Source organism: Pelobates fuscus, chromosome 1, assembly GCF_036172605.1.
Source record: "Pelobates fuscus isolate aPelFus1 chromosome 1, aPelFus1.pri, whole genome shotgun sequence".
In the NCBI taxonomy this organism is placed as follows: Eukaryota; Metazoa; Chordata; class Amphibia; order Anura; family Pelobatidae; genus Pelobates; species Pelobates fuscus.
This window is the reverse complement of record NC_086317.1, coordinates 116,368,456-116,388,509: the sequence shown is the minus strand read 5'-3', so window position 1 is coordinate 116,388,509 and position 20,054 is coordinate 116,368,456. Positions and strand designations below refer to the sequence as shown.

Genomic DNA, 20,054 nt, shown 5'->3' with positions numbered 1-20,054 from the left:
TTGGACACGACAAGACCATTACCTAGCTTCACCAAAGAATGGGAGTTGGGTTACAAATTCACACAATCCGAATGGTCCAAGGCCTTCAGAGCGCACAAGTCCTACTCACACTGCACTTCACACATTGAATTGCTATGAAAAATATTAACCAGGTGGTATTTGGTGCCAGTACGGTTGGCTCACATGTTTGCATCCACATCTGATACCAGCTGGAGGTGCGGATTGGCAAGGGGCACCATTTATCATATCTGGTGGGAGCGTTTGGCAATTAAACCCTTCTGGGGGATGGAAGTAATCACCTGAATTCTTCTTACTATTCATGTTACTGAGAGATCTAAAAAGGGAGCAAGAAATCCTGACTTTTCACATGCGAGCATCTTCGAATCTACTGATAGCAAAGGGGTGGAAATCCACCAAAATACTTAACAGGGAAGAAGTAATCCATCAAGTCTCCATTAATGGCCAATATGAAAAGATGGCTTTCATGAGTTTAAACAGATCCCACAAACAGATAGCCGCTTGGGACAAATAGGAGGCTTGGGTAACATCTATGAGGGTTTATGAGAACTAGGGGGGAAAAGAGAAAAAAATAAAAATAAACCTGACCTGGCTGATCAGAGCTCATGGTTATTATAGGGGATAACTCATGGACTCGCATAACCCAGTGCAGAACTACCACGATTCGTGGTCCATAAATATGACCTTGGCAGTCTCATTAAAAATGACTGGTAACAAGCCATTGAGGTACCCATGAGTCGCCAACCCAGGGACTACTAGGGACATTTCCCCCTCCCTTTACCTTTCTCTCACGTTACCTTTCCTCTCTTCTCTCTTATACTTCTCCACCTACAAATTATGTTACCACCATAGCCAGACCACCTGCAAAGAGTCACAGGTTACCAGGGGTCACCAAAACAACTGTGGCAAAGGCCCCATTAGCCAGCCGGGATTTGGGGATCAGACAATTCTGGGGCTACATTGAGCAACCCACACCTATGGACCCCAGTTGGATCAGCTCTTCAGAATGATGAAGGTACACCAGTACTCAAGACACATATGACACAACGCAGTAGACACAATATAGCTCAAAACATACAAGAGCTGGTAGAAACAAGTACATACCCCTAATGGATAACACGCTTGTAGGGGGTAAATATAGGTCTGATATGGCAACTGCAAAGTACTTGCACCAAAGATGTATTTATTCTGTAAACGCTTATCCAAATGTAATGTAATTTGTGGATGATTGGTTTAACTAATAAAAAAGAAACAAAGATTGAAAAAAAAAATCATGACAATATAAAATGTGTAATAATTGTCAATTGTAACCTTTCAGTAACTGTTTTATAAATTACTGTTTTATCTAACTTTTTAGAGGAAATTATTGCACTAGATCCTGAAGATATCAAAGTTAAAATTTCACCAGGATTGGTGAATATTTCCTGGAATTGCACCATAAAAAAGGACATGGTATATCGCATTGATATTCACGAGAATCCCCTTATTGATGAAGCATTCAATGTAAGTTTCACATTCATAATTTAGTAAAATAAAATTTTAATGTTTTTCATCTCCACCTTCATCTATCAAGAGATTTCCAAAAAAGAACACCAGAATGTAAGAATTATGGGATCCCAAAATACCCCAAAGTAATGTGCAAATGTATTTTTTGTTTCAATATGCATAGTAGCACATTATATAATGGAAACATATTTGTTTTCCATAGGAATGCTGCAGCCCTAGAGATTTATTATAGACTAGTGACTAGTAGAATAGTGACCACAAGATTTTGCAGCGATTAAATCATTGGATATCATTGAATTGAATCTGAGGAAGTTGGTTAATCTTGTGTACACAACTCTCTCAAGGATCTTGGAGGTAAACGATAGCAGTGAGATAGGGAGGTAGCTAGAGTCAAGGTTGGGCTTGTTCATAAAATGCCAAAGGAGAGGGAGAAATTGAATATTCTAGTGAGAGGCAACAATAAGAAACAGAGTATGAATGAGATATGAGATAATAGGATTGAGGGGACAGTTTGTGGGGCAGGAGGACTCCGTAACACCAATACTACACACAAATGTACATCTACATTTAAATGCCAATATTACATCCAAACACACCCCTGCAATCAAATGCAAACATTGCATACAATCACACCCCTGTATTAAAACATTAAAATTGTATACAAGCACCACTTTTGGTCAAACACCAACACTACACACAAAAGTGCACCTGCAACTCTGCATACAAACATACCCCTGCATTCAAATGCAAGCAATACACACAAATACACCACTGCATTTTAATGACAACAATACATACTAATACACTCCTACATGCACACTTATACACTATACAAAAACATGCGTATATTCAAACGCACAAACACTGCACACAAATACAATGCCACAAGTATGGGCAAATGGTAGATCCCCAGCTGACATAGAATTGTTGGAGTTGTACGACAGATGGGGATCTACTTTTTGACCAATCTTGTGCTAGAGGGGGGCCCAAAAAAACACCCGAGTGACCCATTAGAACGTGGAACGTTATGCATCTTAAATCTATGAATCACTAATATATATGTACTTTGGCATTCCCTGGCATGGTATTTAAGTTTATCTTAACCCCTTAAGGACCGAGGACGGTTCAGGACCGTCATCTGCATTTTTGCATTGCCGACCGATGACGGTCCTGAACCGTCCTAACGGTGCAATGTACTTACCCGATCGCCGTCGTTCCCCCCGGCGGCGATCGGTGTTGGTCCCAGTGTGGGGAGACTGCCTGCAGCCCAGACAGTCTCCCCATGGCGAATTAGGACCCCTGGGGCCATGAGATCGCTCAACAGAGCGACCACATGGTCACAATAGGTGTCCATGTGTCTGCCTGCAGGGGGACTGCCTGTGCTGACAGCCAGTCTCCCTGCAACTGTAAAATCATTAAAAAAAATTAAGTTAAAGTTAATAAAAAAATAATAATTATTATATATGTGTATATATATATATGATATATAGACATATATTATACCTATATAATATACGTCTATATATCATATATACAATGTCATGCTAAGTGTATTTTTATATTAATATGTACATATATTAATATAAAAATACACTTATAATTAAATTACACACGTGTATATATATACTATATATATTGTGTATATATATTATTATAAAATACAAATAATAAGTAATTTAAATTAAATAAAAAAATGTAATAATAATAAAAATAAAAAAAATTATATATCTATATGAAATTTTATTCTAACTGTATTTTGATATTAATATATATATATATATTTATATCAAAATACACTTAGAATGAAATTGTATATATATCTATGTATATATAAATAAATAAAAAGAATACGAACTATACATATATCCATATACAAAATTACATAAATAATTATATAAATATACACGTAGACTTCAAATATATAAATAAGCATATATATTTAAATTCTACGTGCGTATTTATGTAATATTCTTACATAATTAAGTAATTTTATTGATTGCAATTTAAGGGACCTGCCTGCCAACCCAGGTCGAAAGTCCAGAGAATTTAATTTGTTAGCACTGTATTTTACCCTGTAACGTTCTACGACACCCTAAAACCTGTACATGGGGGGTACTGTTTTACTCGGGAGACTTCGCTGAACACAAATATTAGTGATTCAAAACAGTAAATCATATCACAGCGATGATATTGTCAGTGAAAGTGACTTTTTTACATTTTTCACACACAAACAGCACTTTTACTGATGATATAATTGTTGTGATACATTTTCCAGTTTTGAAACACTAATATTTGTGTTCAGCAAAGTCTCCTGAGTATAACAGTACCCCCCATGTACAGGTTTGTTTAGCGTTTTTGAAAGTTACAGGGTCAAATATATGGGTAAAATTTTTTTACATTGAAAATGGCCAGGTTGGTTACGTTGCCTTTGAGAGCGTATGGTAGCCGAGGAATGAGAATTACCCCCATGATGGCATACCATTTGCAAAAGAAGACAACCCAATGTATTGCAAATGGTGTATGTCCAGTCTTTTTTAGTAACCACTTAGTCACAAACACTGGCCAAAATTAGCGTTCAATTTAGTTTTTTACTTTTTTCACACACAAACAAATATGAACGCTAACTTTGGCCAGTGTTTGCGACTAAGTGGCTACTAAAAAAGTCTGGACATACCCCATATTGAATACCTTGGGTTGTCTACTTTAAAAAAAAATATGTACATGTGGGGTGGTATTCAGAGATTTATGACAGATAATAGTGTTACTATTGATACATTTTAAAAATGTATGTTTTGAAATCGCAATATCCTACTTGTACTTATAGCCCTATAACATGCAAATAAATAGCAAAAAGCATGTAAACACTGTGTATTTTTAAACTCAGGACAACATTTTGAATCTATTTAGCAGTTTTTTTCATTCGCTTTTGTAGATGAGTAAAAGATTTTTCACATAAAAGGCAAAAAACATGTTCAATTTTTCATCATATTTTTTCATTTTTTTTTAAATTAAATTACATGAGATTATATAAATAATGGTATGTAAAGAAAGCCCCTTTTGTCCTGAAAAAAACAATATATAATTTGTATGGGTACAGTAAATGAGAGAGTGGAAAATTACAGCTAAACACAAACACCACAAAAGTTTAAAAAGATGCCTGGTCGCAAATGTACAACATCGCAAAAACAGTCCGGTCCTTAAGGGGTTAAAGTGGGAAAAGGTGTAATACATTGTTTACTCCAAGAAATTTGGAATATCCAATTATGATATGGATTGGGGGTCCATTGGACCCACTTATTTATAAAACTGCATAAACAAATGTCTTTCACGTCAATTACAGTGAGGGATCATATTGTCAACTATTTTCTGGTTAATTAGTTGTATTTATTTATTTAGTATTAATATTATGTATTTTAATTTACTTTTTGTTTAATTTGCAAGCATTTGCAATATTTTACTTGTGTCAAAAAGGGTAAAGTGGTTTGTAAATATATCTGTTTAATATGTGATTAGATGCATTAATACACAATAACTTCTATTTATATTTTAACAAGCACATCACAGCCAGCAGGCACAAGTTGTGAACATATGCAGCAATCTTTAAATCTACATTCATCAAAGTCAGTTGAGTAAATAGTAATTTTTTTTGTAAATAATTATATGCTAAGTTTTGCATGGTATTGAGACTGTTTTATCTGTTGATTTGCATTGTTTTTATATATATATATATATATATATATATGAACTCTATTGCAAATAATTGGAAAATAACCACAGACATTGAAGTGTTGTCCTTGTCTTTTTCAGTTAAGAAAATGCTTTCATGAAATTAAAGCTGATTTTGAATTGCATAAAGGCGTATCTATAAATATTACACCAGACAAGTATGGTGAACAGTTAAATTGGAACGTAACAAAGTTCTTTCCATCAGGTAATATGTGAAAATAGGGAACAGAAATATTTATTTTCACGTGTTTGATGAATGCAGTTATATTAAAAGGACCCTCTAATAACCATAAACACTACAGTGCTCTGTAATGGTTATGGTGCCTAGAGTCTTCAATGGTCCAAGAAATCCCCACTCCCCACTGGCATTATGGCCAACTGTTTATTAATGACAATTACGATGTGGTTCCGCCATCGCGTTTTGTCATTTCCCACAGTTGTTGCTACTACATGCATGAGTATTGATGTGGATAAAGCACCAGGAGCGTAAGATGGACAACATAAGAATGATCTTGGTGCCTGAGAGATAACATATGCTCAGTTTTTTTCCCTGGACCACCACACATTGAGTTGGTATGTCTACTTTGAAGATCTTTGGAAAATATGCAAACTGGGCATGATAATTTGTCGATACATCTGACAACAAATCATTTCACTCTGTATAGAACCCCATTCAATGGATCAATCAGCTTAAAAAATAATCAAAAAGGGTTCTATGCTGGATTAGTCTGAAATAGTCAATTAATTGTCAAATGAGTCAACAAATGCTCATGTTTAATGCTAACATCCCAAAAAGACAGAGCTGTTTTAAGATAGACAGTGTGGTTAAGGAAGATTGCAGCAGCATCTCAATCAGCATCTCATTTTAGCACTATTAGACTGGGGGACAATAAAATCTAGACTCCACAATGCACATGCCTGCAACAAACTAAATGTACCATTCCTTGTTAAACACTTTGATATTATAATTAAGGATTAAAGTAATGGATTCAATATTGAAATAATTACAAGGTTATTTACTAAAGTGAGAATTAAAAGCAAATTCAAAATTAATATTAAATGTAAGGCCAGAGAAACCAAGCTGAAAGCATAGCTAACTTAAATGTTTTTCAGTTTGACTATTTTGCTCTAAAACCCCTTCAGGACGGAGTCAATAGTGCACGTTCTGATCAAAACAAAACGTAAAAAAAAAAATTGGAATTTGCACTATATATCTGTTCAACCGTAATTCACCGCTGTCACATTAAGTGCACCCACACTTATTATATATCATTTTGTTCAGGAGAAACAGGGCTTTAATTTATCATTAACTATTCATATATGGAACATAATTTATTATGAATAAAATTTTAAAAAAATTGAGAAAATAAGATTTTTTTTAAAATTTGTATTTCCGTCTGACATTTTAGCTGTGAATGTCATAGGTCTTACTGCAAAAAAATGCACATATTTGTAATCAGCAATGTATTACGAATACAACAGTACCCCCCATTAAAAGGTTTTATGGTGTTTTGGAAAGTTACAGGGTCAAATATAGAACATTCCGTTTTTAAATTGACATTTGCCAGATTAGTAATGTTACCTTTGAGACAGTGTGGTAGCCCAGGAATGAGAATTACCCCCATAATGGCATACCATTTGAAAAAGTAGACAACCCAAGGTTAGCGTTCATATTTTTTTGTGTGTGAAAAAAGAAAAAAAACTAATATTTGGCCAGTGTTTGTGACTAAGTGGCTACTAAGAAAGACTGGACATACCCCACTTGCAATACCTTGGGTTGTCTACTTTTGCAAATGGTATGTTATCATGGGGGTAATTCTCATTCCTGGGCTACCATACGTTCTCAAAGGCAACATAACCAATCTGGCAAATTTCAATGTCAAAAAAATTAAATGCAAGCCTTATATGTGACTCTCTAACTTTCCAAAACACCATATAACCTGTACATGGGGGGTACTGTTATTCTCAGGAGACTTCACTAAACACAAATATTAGTGTTTTAAAACAGTAAAACATATTACAACAATAATATAGTCCATAAAAGGGCCATTCGTTTGTAAATAAATGCAAAAAACGTCACATTTACTTAAAATATCATCGTTGTATTACAATTTACCAGTTTTAAACACTAATATTTGAGTTCAGCGATGTCTCCCGAGTAAAACAGTACCTCCTATGTACAGGTTTTATGGTGTCTTGTAGAGTTACAGGGTCAAATATAGTGCTTGTGAATTAGATTCTCTGCACTTTCTCCCTGTGTTGTCAGGCATGTCAATCAAATTTGAATTAATCAAATCACATAATTATGTTAAAAGATTACTTAAATATACATGTAGAATTTTAATATATATGCATTTATAGATATTTAAATTCTACGTGAATACTAATGTAATCTTTTATGTAATTATATGTATTTACTATATATATATATAGATATATATATATATATATATATATATATATATATATATATATATTTGCGGTTATTTGTATTTTATATATAGATAGATATATATAGAATGTCATTATAAGTGTATTTTGTTACCAATATATATATATATTAATAACAAAATACAGTTAGAATGAAATTACATATAAATATATAATTTATATTAAATTTTGTTTCAATATTTTATTTATTTTATTATTTTATGTATTTTTTTATTGTAATTAAAAAACCCCTTCCTATGAACAACAATGGCAAACAGAATACACACCCTCGCCATCTGGTAACGACTGGTTACAATCCCTCAACGCACTCAATAATTGCTACTCACACATAGAAGCTCATAGGAAGCTGGTCTATAGATGGTACCTAACACCTAGTAGATTGCACAAGATTTACCCAACAGTCCCAGCAGATTGCTGGAGATGTATAGAGGCAAAAGGCACAATGATTCACATCTGGTGGGAATGCCCAGTCTTGGCACCCCTCTGGGGCCATGTTAATGGCATCCTCAAGTTGTTAAATATCAACAATATCACTCTCGACCCCTCAGTCTGCTTGTGTAAGGGGCAAATACCGTATATGGAGTAAGGATCCAGCATAAGCGTAGGATAGTATAAAGGGAGCAAGTCGGTTGTGGTGTGCCGAGACCGACGATACAGTAGGCCTGTAAATAAAGAGGGCCCACCAAGGAGTAAGAAAGTAAAGTAAATGGAAAGAAAAGAGAAAGTGTTGAAATGAGGAGTGGGTGGGAGGGTCATTCTGATGCTGACCTCAAGCGATATGAGCGGTGTCCCTTATATAGGGGAGTGAATTAATTTAAGCCCCTCCCACAAATACAGGCCAAAAGGCCTTAATACTTGTGTAAGGGGCAAATAGCCGTATATGGAGTAAGGATCCAGCATAAGCGTAGGATAGTATAAAGGGAGCAAGTCGGTTGTGGTGTGCCGAGACCGACGATACGGTAGGCCTGTAAATAAAGTGTATTTTAATACTATTATATGTACTTATATTAATATTAAAATACACTTTGTATGACGTTACATATATATAATATGTACATATATTATATATATATATTATATATATAAATACATTTCTAATTTAATTTTACACATGTCTAATTTTTATTTTTTTTACAACTCCCACCAGCACGGAGACTGTCTGACATTTCAGACAGTCTCCCTGCTGGCAAATCCACAGTCAGCTATAATGGTTTCCCTCCTAGAGGTCGCAATTAAACTTCACGCCCCCAAAGGGACTTTCCAATGGGTGGACATGGAACATACTAGGACACCTGGAAGCTCCCTGGTAACGATATTATGGACACCTGCACAAATTAGACCAAGCACGCCTCACTTGTTTAACACCTCGGTTCTTACTATTAAACAATGGGACTCCTTACACCACACTCAAAAAAAAATTAACAGGTTCCATCCACGAGCCCCAATAACAGCCCTGAATTCACTAGCCTCAGGGCTGACAATGAATTCCTGGAAAAAGCATGGTATTATACACATAGCAGACACATACCAAAACCAACAGCTCGTGTCTTTCCCAGACCTCCAGCAAAAATACGACCTACCTAACTCCTCCATCTTTCAGTACCTCCAACTAAAAAGAATTGCCACCTATAAAATACTCACACAATCTGATATAGCACTCTCTGACCCCCACTCACTGGATCTTATATATGATCACTGCTGGCTTTCACCCACAAAATACATTTTCTCTCTGTTACAACACACTGTTGAGCAACACTGACACAAAAACCCCTTCCTATGAACAACAATGGCAAACAGAATACACACCCTCGCCATCTGGTAACGACTGGTTACAATCCCTCAACGCACTCACTAATTGCTACTCACACATAGAAGCTCATAGGAAGCTGGTCTATAGATGGTACCTAACACCTAGTAGATTGCACAAGATTTACCCAACAGTCCCAGCAGATTGCTGGAAATGTATAGAGGCAAAAGGCACAATGATTCACATCTGGTGGGAATGCCCAGTCTTGGCACCCCTCTGGGGCCATGTTAAAGGCATCCTCAAGTTGTTAAATATCAACAATATCACTCTCGACCCCTCAGTCTGCTTGTTTCTGCTCCTTCCCACCTCTATGACCAAACCCCTTAAGCAAGTGGTGATGCTAATCATTCTAGCAGCTAGAAACCTCGTAGCCAATTTGGTGGAAACAGACCACCTGCCCCGCCAGACAATAACTGATGGACAAAATCCACCAATACCATATTTATGAACGAATGTCCACTACTTCCACTAAACAATCACAAAAAGTTCGAGAGGCCTGGAAACCATGGTTCAAAATATACACCACATAGAGATAACCAACAAAATCCACCCAGGGAGACCAAGCAGTGCCCCCCACTTCAAACCATAAGTTAGAGAATGAACATCTCTCCAACCCCTGCGGGACCCCAAAACTTAAAAAAAAATAAAAAATTAAATTTTAAATATATAAGGAACACAAGGTCAAACACAAGCTTGAATATAGACAGACACATACTCGCACACATAAAGAGGTGATACATGAGGTACCACATACATGCTGTACTACACCCACAAGGCAATTAGGTGACACCATGTACGATGACACAAGTACGATGTTACACGCAAGAAATTATAGGTTGACAGGAAATGTTGAAAACCCCTGGTTACCCACCCTACCCCCCTCCCTCCGCCAATACCCATCCTCTACTACCGAACTCACTATTTATTGAGAGAGGGATCACCCAGTTACTTCCACATGAGACCCTGCTATAATCACGTACAGTAAACATGCTATGTATATGTTGTTTGGACAATAAAATTATATTGTACGGAATATTAAATGATCTTATGATGTTACCCATTGCCCTCCCCTTCCCTTTTCCTGTTTTTGTAGCCCACATGTCTCTTGTTTTATCAAAATTCAATAAAAATTATAAATAGAAAAAAAAAGTAAATTTCACATTTAAGGCCAAAGTAGCCAAACTGGAACCATAGCTAACGTATGGAATGTTTCCAGTAAAGCTATTTTTATATTGAACGTGAAATTCATCTTGAATTTTCACTTTATTGAATAAAATAGTAAAAGAAGATACATAAATCATTTATTATAAGAAGGTGGGAGAAAAATATGATGAGGGTGGAAGGGCAAAATGGGCATAAACCCAATAACTTTAAGAACAAGAGTAGTACCAGTACCCTGACCACCAAAAGATAAAGACATAAAAATAAGAAAACAAATATTTATAGTAATTCAGAGAATTCATGGTTGTAAAAACTTAACCTTTATTGGAGTATCTCTTTAAAAAAGAGAGGTTGTTGTGGTAGCAGCGAAAAAAAGTAGTCCACAGTACTGAGATATAAGTCTCCTATAAACTAATTTATTGACAAGTGTACACAGAAACAAAGGCCACAAGATATACAACTAAAAATATATGATATATATATATATATATATATATATATATATATGTATATATATCATGGTGTACAAATATAGGTGTGGTTTACACAGAGCCCGTTCCTAATATCAGGTAGAGTATATAATCAGGAAATATAATACTGGCTCTGGGAATTGGCAAGTCTAACTTGGGAAAAGAACTATCTTTATTATCTATACTCTTTATTATCTCGAGCCCTTGTAATAATGTAATGAAACAGCAGCAAAACCGAAGAGCAACAGTGTTGCAAGAAAGTACATTGGATACACAAACAAGGGAAACCTCGACTAAGTAGTGCTAACACAATGAGTAACGTAAACCATGTTGGACTGATAAGATATATCAATACAAATCCCATTGGGGTCAATAATTTTTGCTATAATGGAGGTAATGTGCATCCATATGACCCTGTGATCTGCTATCTGGCCGATGGGACATTATTATTATGTTATTTATATAGCGCCATCAAATTCCGCAGCGCTTTACAATGGGTGGACGAACAGACATGTAGTTGTAACCAGACAAGTTGGACACACAGGAACAGAGTGCTAAGAACTAGTGACTAGACAGCCAGTGGAAGGGGCCTGTGACATACCGGTGAGGACATAGTGGGAGGGAACAACTGGTCCATGCTATTTTATAAATATTAGGACTCACCTGCTGGCATGTGGGAGGACCCAGAGGGGGGACAATAGGTCCTCCATTGGGTCAATACATCCAGTTGCTAGATTTAAATATTTCGTAGATATGCGCCTACCTTCCAGATTCCAGCACATTACCTTAAAAATATGAGCGAATTATTGACCCCAATAGGATTTTTATTTATTTATATGTTTCATGTCGTGGCTTGTTAGCAAGCACTGGCAAGCCGCCACATGGTTAACCTTTGCATTACCAAGGGTTAATTAATCCCACTGGATTCTAGCACTGCCAGCAAACTAATAGTTCTTCAAATTAATTAATTCACTTGTAAAAATCAAGTGAATGATAATATGAGAATGTGCATCCTGACAGAGGCTTTCGGTTTATCATTGCCTGCCATGAGGGATAATAGTGATTTTCTGAACTCATCCAAACGCATGTTACAGAATTGGTTGGACCAACCGAATCCTGACCACATTTGGTTTTAATAAAGCTGAGAATTGCTAATGTGGTCATAATTCTGTTGTCTTCTCCTGATTTTTTTCCATTCTGACAAAAAACAGTGAGTGATTGACAACCAGTGGATGTGTGGCAAATGTTGCAAAAATAAAGTAAGGTAAACACTAAACATCAGAAAACATTGAGCACTGAGAATACCGGGTACAATCTATGCCACTTAATTAAGCTGGTGTTTTTGGTGTCTAGACAGATCATTTTATAGTAATAATTGTAGATTATGCTAACGTAGTGTACTTATAATCTTAATTTTAATAATGACAGGAGGCGAGTATTTTGCATGACTTTCTTTACTCATGCTTCCAGCAGCACAAGTCAATCATCAAACTTTAAACCAATCATAACAGTCTGCATAACATATATAAAGCCCTGTATGTCACATGACTTCCTCTTTCTTTGGTGAGAGATTAGTCCATGTAGTGTCCCGAAATAACCCAAAGTTCTTAAACATAAAACAGTCCAAACTTGTTCCATGGTAGCTTCAAACTGATAACTCATAACGGTATTGGAACTTGATTCGAGAACTTCCACAGCCGATGTGTCTTATCCGGAACCCATAACGGCCATCACGCTGCAAAAAACAGAAACGAGTGTAAGAGGATGGAAGTAGACTTATGTCCACATGATATCATCGTTACCATATCTATCCATACATAGTATCATAAATGTTAATCTATCTAATATACTATAATGAATTCCAGTATTATTAGTCTATCCTCATCTATTAACCATTAACTATAATATCAGAAAAAATTCAGCTATTACCTCAAAACTCTTTATCCCTATCCTCCTGATAAAACTATAGTAGTTATAGCTGATCTATAGAAACGTTGACAGAAGACAACCCATATAAACGGGAGTGGAGGGTGGGAAAATACTCGCCTCCTGTCATTATTAAAATTAAGATTATAAGTACACTACGTTAGCATAATCTACAATTTTATTACATGACAGGAGGCTTCATATTTTGAATTTTTAAAGCTGAGGTAATAGTGAGAAAGATGCGTGTGTGGTTTGGCGAAAATAAAATAACCGGAAAGTATCCTCCCGTGTCCAGTCCGCGGAACGTAATATATCCGCTAGGGACGCTCCCGCCGAGAACGCTCGCGATGCGGCTGCGCCCCTGACCCAGTGAGCTCCGAAACAGGTTTCCACACCTGCTAAGGATAGGATCCAACGTACCCATCGCGCCAGTGTAGTGGTGGTAACCGGTTTATAAGGTTTGGTGTATGACACCAACAGTTGACATCTATTAAAAGCACGAAGGTTTGCAGTAACCTCCACGTAGCGAGTAAGTGTGGAAACTACACATAAACGGGGAACCGTAGGAAAAAAGGGGTAAAATATAGATGTCGAATTCGTTTTAGTTCTTCTAGACACCGTGAAGGTAACCCCTTCTGGTTATATAGAGAAACCGTCCACGTCGAACGCTCGTACATCCGAAACTCGTCGAAAAGAGACCAAACATAGCAGTAAACTGAGTTTGTCCGACAGCTGACATAGGGATAAGTCTGCGTTGTCTGGCCAATTCCTGAGGAAACTGAGGACCACCTCTACGTCCCACATATGATTGTACTTAGGTTCCGGTGGTCTGGACAGTTTGATGCCTCGCAGCAGGCGACATACCAAAGGATCCTGACCCACCGGGGAACCCTGTATTGGCACGTGTGCCGCTGAAATCGCTGATTGTGCTACGTTGATGGAACGATAGGATTTTCCCTCCGTGAAGAGGTTTGACAAATAATTCACCACTGTGGGAATAGATGCTGTAAAGGGATCACAATCCCTTCCCACACACCAGCGGGTCCATGTATTCCATGCTGATATGTAACTGCGTCGGGTACCCGGTGCCCAGGAATCCCATAAAAGGTCTTTAGCTGGTTGCGATAGACCTTCGACGGACCAGGTTCCCCTGAAAGACTCCAGGCTACCAGTTCCAGATTCTCTTGTAGTATTAGTGGATGTGGTTCCCCTTGCGGATCTGTCAGTAGAAAGGGGAACGATGGCAGAAGTAGGCGATGGTCCTGTGTTAGGGCTAATAATTCCGGAAACCACGCCTGACTTCTCCACAATGGTGTGATGAGTATCATCGAAATCTTGGTCACTCTGATGCGATGGATCACTCTCGCTATCATCGCAAATGGTGGGAATGCGTACGCTCCCTTCGGGGGCCACTGCTGTAGGAAAGCATCTACCGCTTCGCATTGAGGGTCCGGCAGCCAGCTGTAATATCTCGGTAGCTGTGTATTCGTCCGGGACGCGAACAGGTCCACGACCAGTGGTCCCCTGATGTATTTCACCGCTGAAAATATCGACGTGTCCAGTCGCCAGTCGCTGCCGTCTCTCCAGTGTCGAGAGAACCAATCCGCCGTGATATTGTTGATTCCCGGTAGGTATTCCGCCTTGATTGAAATGTTGCGGGGAATACAAAATTGGTATATCTCTTTCGTCGCCTCTGTCAGGTTTTTTGATCGTGCTCCCCCCAGGCGATTTATGTATTGGACCGCTGAAATGTTGTCCATGCGTAGTAAGATGCAGCAGTTCGTCATGTCCTTGGCCAGACTGCGAATCGCAAATGATCCCGCGATCAGTTCCAGACAGTTGATGTGGAGACCCTGTTCCTCTTGGGACCATGGACCTCCTGTGGACGTGTGGGCGCAGTGGGCTCCCCAGCCCCAAAGGCTCGCGTCCGACTCCAATACAAAGTCCGGGTTCTTCCCGAAGATGGCTTTGCCGTTCCAGGCTTCCATGTGGAGTAGCCACCATCGAAGTTCCGTCCGAGCTTCTGTGGAGACGGGAATCCAGTGATCGTATGTGAGTCCTGCCCGTAGGTAGTGAGCTTTCAGCCTCTGCATGGCCCGATAATGGAGCGGGCCCGGGAAGATCGCCTGTATTGATGAGGATAGTAGGCCTACTATCCTCGCTAGTAGTCTGAGAAGTATGGTGTCTCTCCTGAGTATGCGTCGAATTTCCTTGCGAATGGCCGCTATCTTGGATGCGGGGAGGCGTAGAACTCCCGATTTGGAGTCTATCTCGAACCCGAGGAACTGGACTATCTGTGATGGTGTCAATGCTGATTTTTCTCTGTTCACTACAAATCCTAGCGATTCCAGAAAATGAATGGTAAATCTCATCTGAGATTGAATTCTGGATTTTGATTCGCAGAAGATCAACAGGTCGTCCAGGTAGATGAGACAACGTATCCCCTTCCTCTCAGATGTGCCATGACTGGTTTGAGGAGTTTCGTAAAACACCATGGAGCCGAGCTGAGTCCGAATGGGAGACATGTGAATTGACACGGGCGGCCCTTCCAGATGAACCGGAGGAAGGGACGACTCTCTCTTGCCATGGGGACCGACAGGTATGCGTCTTTTAAGTCTAGACGTGTGAACCAGTCGTGTTCGTTCAATAGGTCCCTCAGGAGGTGAATACCTTCCATTTTTAAATGGCGATAAGCCGCAAATCCATTGAGTTCTCGCAGGTTGATAACTGGACGATAGTCTCCCGTCTTTTTCCTGACTACGAACATGTTGCTGAAGTAACCTTGGTCGTTTGCGGCGAATTCCACCGCTCTTTTTGCGAACAGGGCTCTTATCTCCGTGTCTATGATGCGTATCTGATTCTCGGACGCCCGTATAGGCCGTGGTCGTCTGGTCTGGCATGGTGTCTGGGTGAATTCTATCACTTACCCTCGTATGGTCTGAAGGATCCATGCGTCTGTGGAGATGCGTTCCCATTCCTGTGGAAAAAGGGACAGCCTGCCAGCAGTTACACCAGAATGACATAACGGAAGACAGTTCGTGCTCACCTGAGTTGAATCGTCCCCGTCCTCTGCTCCGAGTGCCTCTGGTACGGAAGGATCCCCATGTGAATGTGGCTCTTGTCGATGGAAAAAACTGTTGAGTTGCGTATGGACGGCTGGGGCCTGATGGCCAGAAGCGGCTGGTGGCCCGACCCCTCTGCCGACCAGCCCTGCCAAAAACACTCCGGTTTGTTTGAGGGGTCCGAAAGACCTGTCTGATGGAGGATTGGGCCTTATTTAATGTAGTAAATAGCCGACGTGCTTCTTTAGTTCCGCCAGGAAAGGTTCTCCAAAGAGTAGCCCGTCTGCCCGCGGACCTAGCTCCTTCTTTCCCAGATCCAAGAGTTTGGTGTCTATCTTCAATAGAGCCGCCTTACGTCTTTCTGCGCACATGGCGGCGTTTGAATTTCCCAGGAGATAGATCGCTCGCTGCGCCCATTCTCTGATATCGTGCGCTTCGAGGGGTGTCCCCTGAGTAAGTGCCAGGTCAGCGAAGTATAGGATCTTCGCCAGCGGGCCTATCATGTCAAGCATTTTGTCTTGGACCGATTTCATACCCTTTTCAACTCCCTTCCGTGGGTCTCTGCCCGAGCGGGACATAAACACCCCTACTGTGGTGTCAAACTCCGGTGTGATGGCAATTTTGTCAGGCAGTACGGGACGTGGGCATTCTGCTTTAAGTTTAGCCTGGACTTCCTTGTCCATCGGCTTCCGTAGCCAGAAATGTATAAATTGGGTCAGATGGTCCAGCAGGTTCCATTCGGACGATCTGGGGTGTCGTATCTGGCGAGGGTCGAACATGGGGTTGCCCGTCTCGTCCAGGAACACCCCGTCTTCGTCTATGCTCGGTTTGTGGGATCCTTTGCTGCCGGAGTGGCTTGCCCATTCTTGACTCTGGCTGAACTATCCGCCTTCCTGCGGTATGTCCTGCCAATCCTCCTCCTCCTCCGAGGGTGAGTTCTCTGCCCTCCATTCGTCCATTATTTCAGACGACGAAGGCGATGATGGTCCCTCATCCCCTGATGAGGGGTCTTGTGTAGGGGAGCGATCCAGGTGTCTTGACTGGCGGCTCCGCTTATGTAGAATTCCTCCCTCGTATCTTGGGAGAGTCATACTGGAGCCCTTCCAGTGGCGTTTGGACGCCGCTGCCTCCGGCTTACGTTGTGTCGGATCTTTATCCTCCTTTTTTGATGGAGGTCTGGTGCCCGCCGACTCCGGCGGTGACTGTGTTATCATCTTGGCCAGCGCCTTTTCCACCGATGCTGACACTGCGGCATTGATCATTGCCTGGAAGTCTACTGCTGATGGCGGGGTAGTGTCCGACATTATGTCTGCTTGTTCTTTCCCATCTGTGGGGAGACAGAGTATACGTCAGTGCGTATATGGTTACACAGTGGCTTCCACGTACAACTGGGGTTCACCCAGGTACCCTGTCTTAACTGCCACTAGGGGTTTGACTAGTGGTTTGTAGAGGGGGTCACCCTCTTATCGACCGGGGTGTACGGCCGTTAATGTTGGGACGGAGCCCGGTATTGGTCGGGATGGAGCCCGGTAATGGTCGGGACGGAGCCCGGATAATGGTCGGGACGGAGCCCGGTAATGGTCGGGACGGAGCCCGGTAATGTGAGGTATCAAAGACCTCAGTACGCTTGTAATGATTTCACCCTTGTAAGTAAATTTGTGGAAGGTATTGCCACTGTGAGTTGCGAGGATCACCCCAGTTGTACTATGGAGGTGCCGCATACAATAAAGCGTACTTTTATTTATTTATTTATTTATTTATTTTAATTTTTATTTTATTGATTCATGTGTCTTGTGGGTATGTCATCAGAGTTTCCACATGTCTGAATCAGACACCCTTGTGTTCATCCAATTGTTTAGTTATGTAGTCTGAGCCTGATGGGAGTTATCCTGCTGGCTAAGTGTCTGGCAGCATATAGATCCACAGTGCAGTCTTTCCAGCCCAGCACTGTGACCACTTATATAGCCTGTATGTATGACCCCACATACAATCCTTCCATTTATGATGTAGAATAAATTACACTGTTAATACCGGCAAAAAACGTTTGATAATCTATGTGCCAGTTCGTGGGAATCACGAACTGGCGAAACCAAGATGGCCGCCGAGGATCTCGCGGTATCGCGAGATCCAAGATGGCCGCCGTCCGCGCGCAAATTTGCCGCGCAGTCCGCGATCGCGGTCCGCGATCGTGGACCGACGGTATCGGATGGCACCCCCTCGTGCCCCCCCACCCACCCCTCAGTACCCTGGGACTAAGAAGAGACCTGGTGGTCCCGCGCGATCGCGGTAAAAATGCTGCGAACCGCGCGAAACCAACAGGTCAGAAACAACAGAAAAACTGATCTCAGTAGCAGGATGGCAAACAGCAGCTATAAGTCCTTTAGGGTTTAGAGGGAAAAGGTAAAGGGGAAAAGAAGAATAAAAGGGGGTGACAGACTGGCAAAACACAGTATAGTGCCCAAATGATTTAAAAGGGACCACAAGATAAATAGCATTGCATATATAGAAAAACAGTAGAGAGCTAATACTCTGACCTGTGTCTTGGCTGGAAGCAGCAAAGAAAGAGGAAGTCATGTGACATACAGGGCTTTATATGTGTTATGCAGACTGTTATGATTGGTTTAAAGTTTGATGATTGACTTGTGCTGCTGGAAGCATGAGTAAAGAAAGTCATGCAAAATATGAAGCCTCCTGTCATGTAATAAAATTCGAATAATGTTAACGTGTTTACATTGATTGATTACTTACAGGATAATTCACTAAAATGACAAAATCTGGTGAAAATTGCCAGTTGATTGGGATGGAAATTTTCAGATTTACTAAAGCCACATGTGGTCAGAATTCAGCCTACCCAATCAAATAGTAAATAACCTAGTTTATCTCTAGTCTGTTAAGAGGGAATATATTGTACATTGTAAGGTGACTACTGGCATATGTCTCAAGTCTCTAGGGAGGGTCCCACACGTTCTCTTGCATGGAATTTAAAATGTCAAAAGATTGTTTATGAATTCAAGGAGATGGGTAACAGAAATCTTAATTGGCAACGAGAATCCTTTGATTGAAATATAAGTGTTAGGAGGAGTTATAAGTTTTACTTGTAATATTTTCAGTGTTATTCACTAAAGTGAGAATTGTCACAAGTTCAAATTGATTCAAAGCTTTCCTATGTTAATGCCTAATGAGTGTTGCATTCTACACGCTTCAGCGTCCGCTTGTTGAGGAATGTCAGAGGAGGTGGAGCCAAATATTGAGGGACATTGATGCTGGAATCAGGTAAGTAAATAAAGGGTTTCTAACCCTTTATTTACTGCGGGGGAGGGGGAAGGGAGGGGGGAAGGCAGAGGGAGCTACAGTGCACGTAATACAGCTTTGCATTCCTGGTACTATAGTATCCCTTTAAGGACAAAGATACTGAACTGGAACCACAGATTGGAGAATTGTAGAATGTTTAAACTTTGGCTTTTGCCCTGAATTTGAAATTCACTTCACTGAGTTCTTGACAATTCTCACTTTAGTGAATAGTGAACCTTGCTGTTGTATTTAATAAATACAATTCTGATATTTCTAGGAGATATGAACATGTCTGCTGAAAACATATCATGTACTGTGTACAATGTTTTCTATATGAACTGCTCCTGGGATGTTGGCAGAGAAGCACCAAATGATGTCATCTATAATTTTAGCCTAACGTAAGTAACTATGCTGGATTATATCACATATCTCCCAAATTTCCCTATTTAGGATGGGCAGTCCCATTTTCGGCCTTAATTCCGCTGTCCCTATTTTCTATCCAAATGTCTATCTTTTCCAGGACGTCCATATTGTTAGTGTGTCTAAGTGTATAACAGAGCTTCACAGCAATGCATATCACAGTAATGTGTATTTAAACTGCAATACATTTGTTTAGAAATAAGTATGTTTAAATAA

General features: G+C 40.0%; 1 protein-coding gene across 1 annotated transcript in view; it reads left to right on the top strand.

Moving 5' to 3' along the window:
• The window catches only part of LOC134588638 (granulocyte-macrophage colony-stimulating factor receptor subunit alpha-like), a 62,230-nt gene that overhangs the window by 25,984 nt on the left and 16,192 nt on the right, over nt 1-20,054 (top strand). Inside the window, exons 4-6 of the mRNA XM_063444285.1 lie at nt 1,376-1,521; nt 5,332-5,455; nt 19,696-19,816. Coding sequence (XP_063300355.1) covers nt 1,376-1,521; nt 5,332-5,455; nt 19,696-19,816 — 391 coding nt within the window. The remainder of the gene's footprint in view (nt 1-1,375; nt 1,522-5,331; nt 5,456-19,695; nt 19,817-20,054) is intronic.